We start from the raw sequence: 11,718 nt of genomic DNA, 5'->3' as shown, positions 1-11,718 counted from the left end.
CTATTATTAAACTTATCGATTGTTTAACAGACCGATTTTTAACAAACTGGCCGACAACCGGCGTAGCTACGCTAGCTGAAGTAAATATCCAGCACAGTGGCCAGCACAATGTGTCGGTGGCAGCAAATATGTGTCTTGTGCTTCGGAAAGACCAGCAAGAAATGAACAGCATCAAAACAATGGCTGAAAATGGCCATTCCTTCAAAAGAATGTTTGACTACTTTTCTGTGTGTCGACCGAGGCCATAACTCATTCATGTTGAGTAGTCTCTTCAGCCCCTGCCTAGGCCCCAATGTCTGTGGTCGCTCACAGTTAGCACAGCCTTCCCCAGGGGATAGAGAGAAAAGCAGTCGTGCACAGACAGTGCGCCATATTTAACCCAATGATAAACATATGCAAAGCACTCCTGTATCCGTGGGTTTCTAAGGGTCAGTGGGTTTTGTCTCTCTGTCTGTCCGGGAGCAGCGAAATGAATGTTGATCAGCTTGATACTGTACAGTTGCACAGGCACAGACAGTCACCCTTGACCAACTCAGATAGCCAGAATGCTTGACAACTACAGGCCATAGCTTCACTTTTTGTCCGGGCTGTAAAAAACGTTTGCTTCGTTCACAATCTGCATTGCTTCTGTATTTCACCTCATTCATAAACAAACACACACACACACACACACACACACACACACGTTTAAACAAACACTGCATGTACCTCTGTCCTGATCAATAGTTCCCAATAAATCCAGGTTTTGGTTCACAGGTCTAAACACACACACACACACGCACACACACACACACAATGGGCGTAGAATTCACGTGGTGTCATCACTGATGGTTGATCGGGCTCTGCTCATCACCAAGGAGACGCCTTGTCAATCTCTCCCCAGCGCCAACCAATGAGAGGTTACGCCAGGGCTACTCCTCCTCCTTCGACCACAACCGCTTTTACCCCTAAGGTTATTTTCTGCACTCTTCTCTTCTCTCACCCATTCATTTTGACGGTTGTAAAAGAGACTTTAGGGACCCAGCACAAGAATAGAGCTCTCTCTGCTTATTGGTACATTGCATATGTGTGTGTGTGTGTGTGTGTGGGGGGGGGGGATCATATCAAGGAGGTACTGACTTTACATAGAGTTGCGTCAAGAAGTGCGCAAAAGAGAAGGAGCCTTCTCAATCTCCAAAACATGGGGTTTATTGGTTCAAACTGTAATCAGTCATTACAAAGGAGATCAATCACATGGAAGTATTGTAGTGAACAGCAACTGCTGGAAAATAAAAATAAAATGATACATTCAACAGCTTAGGTACTTTCTTGGCATCAACTGTGTTAACTCCTACCCAGCTATGAGGAAAATAATAATAAAACAGGCATTCTGGAGAATTTCCTTCCCAAAGCAAGCCTTTTGACCTTTTTACATTTACCTCGGTGGAATGCATCAAACAGGCACTTAAACGTCAAGAGACAGCATTGAAACGTCCAGACATCCAGACGCAATCTTCAACCAAATCAGGGCGGAGTCTGTCGTTTCTCATGCCAACACTTAACATCTCTCTGTATGCACATCTGACAATTAACCAAAAAAAAAAAAATACCCACCACACACCCTGGTCAACTGTTTGTATGTTTTTGTTTTTAAAACAAACATAACGGTTCACACAAGCAAATGCTACATGACACATGTCCTCCTTTCCCAGAGTGCTGTATGAAGAAGTCATACTGGATTACTGCGGCTCTGCTACGGTTGGCACGTGGTCATGCCCAGAACTGACTGAAGTGAGAGTGTTTGAAGTTAATTGGCAAAAGCGAGTGGCCGTTTGTCCTAATGAGGTCAGCAAAGAAAGGGGGGGCTGAACGAGGTCCGACTCCTCCCCATTACTGAGACACCACATGGCTACTGACCCACATACCTGCAATAATGCATGCAACAGTGTGTGTGTGTATTCTGTAGACCGAGACTAAATCTGTTCTATACTTGACCTGGTGATGAAGGGCTATTTGAGAAGGCATGGGGAATTGTGAAGTAAACCTGTTTGATAAAATTAAGTAAAAAATACCTTTGCACAGGAATGAATACTCAGGATTTTTGCTGAATGCAGTCCAATATTCGGGAAATACGTTTTAATAAATAATCAAAATGCAAAAATGCATACTTTTTTTGATTTAAATTAAGTTTCATTTTATCAAAGTGTAGTTGCAAACAAGTCATTGTAGTACAATATATTAAACTGTGAAAAAAGGAAGTTAACAAGTCTTCACAATCTTTAGATTAATACCGAAGATCATAATTTAACATAAAAGAAAATATATATTCTATCGTTTCATTAACAAGATAAATACAAACAATTAACAAAAAAAAAAAAAAAAAAAAAAATATGCATATGATCACCAATAAATATGTTTCGATAAGTTAAATAAGCAGTGACAAGCAAAACCTTCAGTTGAGAAGGGTTCCAAACAATAACAATTGTAATAAGTAATAAAAAATGAAATCAAAGTGTACAGATGAAGAATGTGAGGAGATAAAGGGGAGAGGAGCAGATGTTTGCGTAACACAGGGTTTCAATTGCAGGATACACTGAAGGATCATGGGAATGTTGGAATTCCCCCCACAGTTGGCAGCTTATTCAAAGGGGCTGGGTTTTGGGGGGAGGAGGGAAAACTTGATACTCTCATTTTCGTTTGTTGCGCTTTTTTCCTGATTGACATGCTGAAGGAAGGAGAGGGAAGCAACTGCACAAGGGGTAAGGGGGAAGGAAAAAAAGAAAAGAAAAAGAAAAACAGAGCACACACACTCCCATCTCCAGCTTTGTTCTTGTGTGTATATCAAGGAAGAACAAGGGGGGTGGGGGGGACGACTAAATCAGTAGTCCTTACAGGCCCCATCTGTGCATCCACCTCCTCACACATACACAAACAGCCTAGGCACTTGGGAAGCTACTTTTCCTTTTAGCTTGAACTCAAGCCGAAACAGCTGTGTTTGGTCCGGGCAGGTCGGTGGGAAGTCCATCTAGGAAGTCCAGGAAGCGAGCTCGTGACAGACGAGACAATGAGAGTGGGTTCATCAACGAAGAGCAGCCCGCCCTCCATGACAATACATTCCACCGCACAGTCTTACAATAAAAATAGGAAGAAACGGAACGATACAAAAAAAAAAAAAAACATTCAAACAAAAACACCCTTTATCTTCTGTCACCTGATCCTACTGTGGTATTCCTGTGCAATGTTGGCACATGGGCGCACAGGCATTAAGGCATGAGATGAGATCTTGGGGGTGGGGTGGGTGCTAGATATTAGGCACTTCTAGACAGAAGAATCATTCCTTGATTTTTTTGCTTCCTTTTTTTCTTATTCAAATAGAAAAAAAAAAAAAGAAAGAACTTTGAAAAAAAGAGAGAGAAAAAAAATAGAACAGTTCCCTTACTTCACTGTATTTTATTAATTCCTGAAGACCAAGAGGCTAACCTGACACAAAAGGAAGAAGAAAAAACAACAAACAAACGTACACAGTCTACCCCCCTGTACCCACACCTCATGTAAGGGCTTCTTGGGGAGAGGGGAGAAAGGCAGAGGGTCACAGGGAGCGATCGTGTTCTCAAGTGTTCATGCGTCTGTTTGTTGCCTCCCTGTGCATCTCCAATGATGCACAGTGCAGTGCAGGCACCATCAGCGCAGTGCTGACGTTTTTTTAATAGATTTTTTTTATCCCCAACCGGTCATCTAGTCGTCAGAGACGGAAAGGCGGCTGAAGATGGGCAGGCGGCGGCTGGTGTCCAGCAGGGGTGACTCGGAGCCGCTGAGGCTGCTACTGCCCGAGCTGCTGTGGTAGCCCTCGTGGTCCGACAGAGAGTCTGGCTGGCTGGACGGAAACTCAAAGGGCTGCGGGGACTCGGCCATCGCCCTGAAGAGTAATGGCCCGGCGTTCCCAATGCTGCCCGTGGGGGATGGCGGGGCCTGGCTGCCCAGGACCGCAGCCCCAGGGGCTGTTGGCGCAGGGTCCCCAGAGGGCAAGCTCAGAGATGGGCAGAAGATGTTGGTCAGCTCCTGGCTGGAAAAGGTGAACGGGTTGGTGCTGGGCCACTCAGGCAGCTCCTCCTCTGGCGAGAACATGGGGGGAGGGGTGCGGGAGGTGGGGCCGTCCCGCAGGTAGCTGCCGACGCACCCGCCTGAGGAGGAAGAGGAGGAGGATGAGGAGGAGGAGGCGCAGCCCATGCTGGGGAAGCCGGCGAAGCTGAAGCTGTGGTGCAGCCGTGGCCGATCCAGCTTCCCGTTGGAGGCAGAGAGGGGCGACATGGGAGCGGACGGCGGTCCCCGGCGCTCCTCGGCGTTGTGGATGAAGTGGCAGCGCGGGCCATACGGGCAGAAGCCAATGGTGTGGAAGGTGCGGCACAACTCCGTCTTGTACTTGGGGTGGCGACTCAGGCTGCGCAGCTCATGGCCGCCGTGGGCAAACTGGCACTTGTCGCCATACTTGCAGGTGCCGTTCTCCTCGAAGGGCCGGCACAGCTCTGTCTTGTAACGGCTGGAGTTCACCTGCCCGGTCGGGGTGCAGGGGCTGTTGCCATCACTGGTGGGGGAGGTGGCCGGAGGGAGGGGACCGAGGGTCAGACCAACACCGCCCTTGTGCAAGAGGCGCTCACCCGTCTCTGAGAAGGAGCGCTCCCTAAGGCGGTTCTCCTTGTTGCTCCCATTGTTGTTGTTGTTCATGATGATGCTGCTGCTGCTGCTGCTGCTTCCCATACTGTGCCCCACTAACCCAACATTCAGCAGGGACATGTCAGAGGGCTTGGTCATATTGAGAAACTGGTTGTGGTTGAGTCTGGAGCTGCTGGGTAGGGTGACCGAGTGCCGTCGCTGGTACATGCTGGCCCCGGCTGATGGGGTGCCCACCGCCTTCCTGTCCAGCAGGGTTGAGCTGGACATGTTGGTACTGGAGAAGGGCATTGACAACCCGTGAGGGCCGGTTAGTATGTTGTTCTTGAAGTTCAGCATTTTGTTCTATTGGAGAAAAAGAAGAAAAGGGGCAACTGAGGTAAGCAACCTTGCATAGAAGTTCTTCAAAACGACTTCAGTCCCTAACTTTTGTAAGAGTAAAGTGTAATAAGGAAGTCAAAGCACGGCTAATGCAATAAGCTCAGCCATACAGCCAAATGATTCGCATTTTAGGTTCAAATCCACGAGTGAACACAGAGCAGCAGCTGGTTTGGCAAGTAGCCAGACAGAGGCAGGCACGCTGGCAAACACGGAACTCGAAGAACAGACTCAAGCATAGATATGTGTTGATGCTTTCTATCGTAATTCCATCAGTGAAGTTAGCTGACCAAGGTTTGTGGAGAAGTAAGCGCCAATGGCTTGACAAAGTCACCAAGCGATCTTTTCACAAGACTTCTTTAACAACAATAACGTTAACCTTGACATGTAAATCAATCTATCAAGATGCTCAGGACCACACTGCCTCAAACTCGGTCGATAACGATGAACTTGTTTCCAAGCATGACTCAAAACAATTCTCATTACTCATCTTTAGAAACGTGCAAGTGAATGCCGTCTGTTAACAGCAACTAAATTACAAAAAAAAGTACACTGAACAAACCCTCAATTCTCAGAATTTCAATGCAAATGAGGCACTAACGGCATGCAACTAGAAAATGTCTAGTAATGCCAACACGTCATTGCACTCAAACAAATGCCTTTAACAACTTTCTGCACCCGTCTTAGTGTGATCGACAATCTCGGATATGCACTGTTTTGTTTTTGTCCAGCCATTTGAAAGGAACAAGGTGTAAGGTCTTTATAATTAATTCCAGCAAGTTACGTTAAACGTTTCAAAAGTTGACATAGCTTGCTGGCTAGTTAACTAGCTAGGCTACATTAGAGTGAGTTCACACATTATCAGATCACTTAGTTTTTAAAACATGTCACCAGCATCTACAAAGTTATTCAAGCAATGGAATCAAAATAAAAACAGAAGAAAAATCAGTGCTACACGCCACCAAAGCTCCCTGCGCGGTGGGAAAGTGTGGTGGGCCCGATAGGTTACAGCAATGCATGGTGATTGTTCTCGAACACAACAAGTTATCGCCAAGTTCCGTCCTAATCGTTTGGAAAAATAGCGCTTGTCAAGTTAATTGGTTACAATAGTTACGAACAGAAAGCACCATTTTACAATTAATTCCAATTTCTAGTACAACTAAAGTATCTGAAAATCATATTTATAAACGTTGCTATAACTTCAGAGAAAACTCAGTAAGCAACACCACTGCAAGCACACAATTTTGTAACGTTAGCTACCTTGTTCATCACTTCGCTGAAGTCAAAAGGCGAAGCCACTGCTGTGGTCATCTTCGATTCGAAGAAAATTAAATAAAACGCTTTTTAAAAAAATGTTGCACAAGACGGCTTTCCTCTGGAGTACTTAACCTACCCAAACAAAACCCCTCTGCCCTTGCGTAGGTCCAAGCATTTGCTTTATAGTCAGGCAGGAGGGGCTTGTGAACGTAACAGTGGATGGGCGTCTCTTTTTGTTGTGAATTAAATAGGTTAGGCTACTTCATGAACTTGTTGGAACATTGGAAACTTCACCATACCTCTAACGGGTAGGCTGCATAAGACTGAAAAGTGAGTCAAAACCCTGACTGTCAGTAGTAGTTTATTCTTATGGAATAAGTTGTCTTTAGTATTTCAAATGTTATTTTTCGCAACATTTATTTTTAAATTTGGAATTGAACAAAATAATAGGCAGGCTTTTCAACAATGCCCACGGCATTACACCTATAAAGCGTGCGAAGTAACGTGCAGTCAGTCTCGAGGACTGATTCAGACCGTTGTGAATATACAAAAACATCTGCGTAAACCAAATTTCAAAGGATAGTTTACGTGTGGAGTTTGAGGCTGAACTCCGAATCCTGTCCTCAGTGCTGCCTCTAATTAATGCAGGCTTAATTATCAGGCACAAACGGCATGCGCGGGACTTTCCGGTCTGTGTTAAAAAAAAAAAAAAAATGTGTTAACCCTTTAGGCGCTGCACATGTATAGCCATTTTACTCGTGTTTCAAGTTTAGTGTGAATGTATGTTCATAATATAATAGTCAAAATATATTAAGCAATAGGTTAGGTTGGCTAATTATGAAAATGTAACAAGTGACATTGGTATTATCTTCTTTGGCTGGAATAAATTAATAATTACCCTACATCATTTTTGTTAAGCTTAGTGAATTGTTCGGGTCAGGGCTTACATTGCCCATCACCAATTATTTGAATAAATCCAGGGTGACCACAAAAAGCACTGTTGCCTTTAGTGCTTCTTATGCAACAAGGTTCTGGGTAAAACACAGTTTCCCACATCCACCCACTCCAATCCCCTTCATCCAGGTCAAACAAGCCACGGGCTAAGCCAAGAGGGTGTCAGAACTTGGTCATTAGGAAAAGGGGAGAAAAAACCGAGAAGAGGTTGTTGGGGGGGGGGGGGGGGGGGGGGATAGCCGAAGACAGGCATGTGGGGGTGGGAGATTTATGGAGCCGGTTTATTACACAGTCCTGCCCCTAGGATGGAGGGAGGAGCCACTCTCTCTCTCTCTCGTCTTTCCCTCTCGAATATGTCCATGGGAGAAGCCACTCTCTCTCTCTCTCTCTCTCTCTCTCTCTCTCTCTCTCCCTCTCTCTCTCTCTCTCCCTCTCGAATTTGTCCATGCAATATGAGCATGCTAGGACTGTAATTGTGATTTTATCAAACATAGTGAGCACAACCGGCACTGACAGGAAGGCCTTTGGCGTCTCAGCTCGGATATAATTAATAATTTATCATTTTAATTTTACACGATGAACATTTATCACCCAGGTGCTCAATCTGAGGTTGAACATTTTCACACTTTGCACTTTGGTGTTTCACATTTTCGTCAGCTTTGTCAGGAAAAAACACTAAGGGCTAACTAAGGTCTTCAGCTGTTATGGCTTCCCGGATGTCTTTGTGTTCACATTTAATGAGACCCACTCTCTTGTTTTTGGCTTCTTCACTTGTATGGTAGGTCATCTTGGAGTGTTTTTTATTAACCCTGACTGAACAAAAACAACTTAAATTGCCTAAAGTGGGTGCACACATCAGTTATTTTCCCATTAGCTGTCTATAGTGTCTGTCACAATAATCCGTACACTTCTGGGCAATGATCAACCATAGACTACTTAATAACATAATGTGGTTGGTTGTTTTGCTTGTCATTCCATTGTCCCTTCCAGTCAAAGCAGACAGCTTTGGCCATGTAATATTCTAATTTCCACCAGGCCTTTAGCCAAAGTCAGTGGTCTGGCTCTGTGTTTCACAAGGCCGACCATTGACTGTTGCTATGAAGTTTGCTCCACATGACAACTTGGGAAGATTCGCTCTCTTTCAGTCATGGCGATCTGTTGTCCGACATGCAAAAATAACAAATTCATGTGAAATTAATCAAATTCTGTGATTATGACTGGTTTATAAATGGCCAATTGCTGTGTCTTGCTAAATGTCAAATTGCTCTGATAACAACATTAACTAACTGAGCCCACACACTCTTGAGATCCAGAGAAAGTGTAACAGGGAAATTGCTACAGCTTACCAGCATTGTGAGCAAAATGAGATCAGACGGTCTCTGGCGCGTTGTGGGCGGGCTGTGTGAGGCTCAAGACTGCAGCTCGAAAGCATGAGGAAACTGTTGATGACTGCAATTCAGCGTCCTCACCTCCGGTGGCGCTGTGAACACTCATTTGATTTGTATTCTGTTTAGAGTGTCAGCAGCTCCAGGTTTCGTTCACTCCTTATCAGACAAGGGCATAGAGTTTTAACAGACTGTTTTATTTATTTAGTTTTATTTATTTAAGTTGAAAAAAGGCTGTATTTTAAATGGCATTGTTGTACACATAGACTTCATATTAACTGTTGCGCTGTCCTCTTTATGATATGTATCTTACAAACTAATATGTTTTCTCAGTGGGTAGGCTAGTGTTTTTAAAATGACCCTGTAGTAGTCTCTCTCTCTCTTTCTCTCTCTCTCCCCTTCTTTCTCCCTCCCCCCAGTCTTCTTTAAAAGGGTAAATGAATACCATTCGATTGGCCCCTTTCCTTTCATAATAGTGTTTACTTTAACTTTACAGGAACCCACAGGGGACATGTGGTGGCAAGAATTCCTTCTTTCATGCCATGGGGACATAGATTTTTTCAGCGTCAGGGAAAATACAGAAATGAGAAGAAATTAATTAACCATAAAGGGTTGCCCACAAGATTGTTAGTGGTGGACCGCTTGTTCTGTTCCCATGACTTCCCATGCTCTGCCCCGAACTCCTCATTTACATGGGCACATAAATGGAGAGTCTCTGCCCTTCCAAAGTTCGCGTCAGCATAGTACGGCTGGACATGCTGCCTGCCCGCCTCTTTTCTGTCCCTACCAACCATTTGTAAAGGTCAATATGTGTGAAATCGGAGAGTGTAAAGTTCAAAGTGGGAAAACGAAAACAATAGACTTGACAGATGTCCATCTGATTTATGGGACTAATCCTCTCTTAAGGTCTCAAGACTAACTCTATTCAAAATGCCCCTTTGGTCAAAACTAGGTTTACACACAGGGTTGAAATCATTGTAGAAATAGCCTAGATACTTACACACACACACACACACACACACACACACACAAAAACACATGCACAATGACATTCACACACTTTAGGCCCCAGTGGGGTAGCTTTCATGCACACACACAAACACACACACACACACACACACACACACACACACACACACACACACACATACAATCGCCCCTTGACTAAAACTCCCTGCTGGAGATGGCTGGGGGACCAGCGGGCTTGACCTCCGGACCAGGTGTCATCGTCGATTCCTGGATGTCTGAAACCAGATCTCAGTGCGGCTCATGACAGACACAGAGAAAAATCAATGGCCTGGCTGCCATGGAAACAGTGGAGGTCATTCTCGTGGACAGAACAATTCTGTCCATCTGTCTCCATTCTGCGGCTGAACCCTCCAGTTTGTGCCCTCTCTCTCTCACACACACACACACTCTTGGGTTACTCACTTCATCTGTCTCCATTACCTGACAAGAGCCAGAATAGTTCCCCAGCATCGATGTTTGTAATATCCCTGTGCCCATGTGTTAATAAAGGCCGTCTCATTCTAATAATTGTCCATAAGAGTATTTCATACTAACCTCAAACTGTATATACACCTTTTAAATCCATGTTAAGGTTTGTTTCATTTCATTTTATGAAATGTCTCTCTCTCTTTTTTTTCTTTGCCAGTTTCCCCATTGATACCTGTAGCCTCCTCCCTACAAGCTCTTCTCGTCCAAACTCCACCGCCACACACTGGAACTAGAGACCCATGCGCCCAATCCCCTCACTACTGTTTGTCTCTACACTGCCCAAAGGTTAGCCGCTATAGCACAGAAAAAAGTAGTCATCTAATAGTCCAGTAGTTAATTGCCTCAAAAACTGCCCAGTCCAACTTGTTTTTCCCAGTGTAAATGGTCTGAAATAGGATCCGCACACAGCTGAGACTGGTCTAGTGGCTCTTCTCACAAAGGCCTCTTCAAGCAGGACTTCCTCTGAACTCCAGCTCCAGAGCAGGACGGGCCTACAGCCCTTGGGCTCCCTGGCATCACAACTGACCACCAGGCAGAAGGCAGATGTGTGGTCCAATAAAAAAAAAAATCACTTTTATTCAGGAATTCATAAAACACAGAATGCAACAGAGATGGGGGAAAAAACAAGAAGAAAATGGAATCCAGATGAAATCAGTACCTATAAGGACAAGGAGAAAAAGGAGGAGAAAAAAAAAGCATCCAGTATATTCGTGTGTCCACCTCAATAATTCCACTTTATTTCGACATAAAACTAGCAGCCAAGTCTTTGCACACATGCCCTGGCCGTGCCCATCCACATTAGCATGATTGGAGCCTGGCAGCTCCTCATCTCAAACTGTGAAGGAGAGGGATACCTGGCCAATCTGTGCTGTGCTGAGTTATCTAGAGGGCAAAAACTCAGCAATCGTCTACTTATTTATTCTTTTCAACTATTAACCACTTCATGAATGTACAGTTCAGTTCTCATTCAGTTGTGTCCACTTCACAAGTGAAACCTCATGTGCAACAGTCAACATGTACGGTACCTAATGTAGAATAGATGCTGTTTCATCCATGTATGGATTTCAGTGGGGGCGAGAGAGCGAGAGAGCGAGAGAGAACAGAATACATTTAAGTGTCACATAAAGGAATGTTCCTGTGTAGGTGTGCTTGCTTGTTGTACCATGTGAATATGTGGAGGCTGACGTATAGATGTTTATGCGTGTATATATGCTCATGAGTCATTCATCGAGAAGGTTAGAAAGAACACTGAGTTCTATGACCTGAACTTTGTAGGCTGTTGCTCTTATGTGACTCCAATGGCACTGCAAGTTGGTGGTGGAAAGTTCTGAAAAGTATCACCAGCTGCTGAACACTGTGGGTTTGTGTTGGTGTGGTTACCACCAGCTTTGCTTTTCCAAGTCTTTCTCTCTCTCTCTCTCGCTCTCTCTCTTTTGCTGTCTCTATTCGATTTTTCCTTTCTTACTGCCTGCTACAGTTCAATGGTGTGTGTATATGTTTACACTGAAGCTCTTACAGATCTGAGCTTTCTCACCTTTATTTCTAGGTACTGATAATTGGTCGCATCTCACAGAGAAGCACAGTGGCCCCAGTACCACCC

The 11,718-nt window shown here is 44.6% G+C and overlaps 1 protein-coding gene across 1 annotated transcript; it reads right to left on the bottom strand.

Annotated features, from left to right (window-relative positions):
- Positions 1–1,166: 1,166 nt before the first annotated feature.
- On the bottom strand, positions 1,167–6,452 carry zfp36l1a (zinc finger protein 36, C3H type-like 1a). The gene is made up of 2 exons (XM_012825020.2): positions 6,286–6,452; positions 1,167–4,992 (listed from the first exon to the last, which is right to left on the bottom strand). The coding sequence occupies exons 1-2, from the start codon at positions 6,334–6,336 to the stop codon at positions 3,715–3,717; spliced, it is 1,329 nt and encodes a 442-aa protein (XP_012680474.2). The 5' UTR covers positions 6,337–6,452; the 3' UTR covers positions 1,167–3,714.
- Between the last annotated feature and the right edge of the window lie 5,266 nt (positions 6,453–11,718).

This window comes from Clupea harengus, chromosome 14 (assembly GCF_900700415.2).
Source record: "Clupea harengus chromosome 14, Ch_v2.0.2, whole genome shotgun sequence".
Taxonomy (NCBI): domain Eukaryota; kingdom Metazoa; phylum Chordata; class Actinopteri; order Clupeiformes; family Clupeidae; genus Clupea; species Clupea harengus.
Note: the sequence above shows the minus strand (reverse complement) of the source record. Positions and strands in the feature narration are given on the sequence as shown.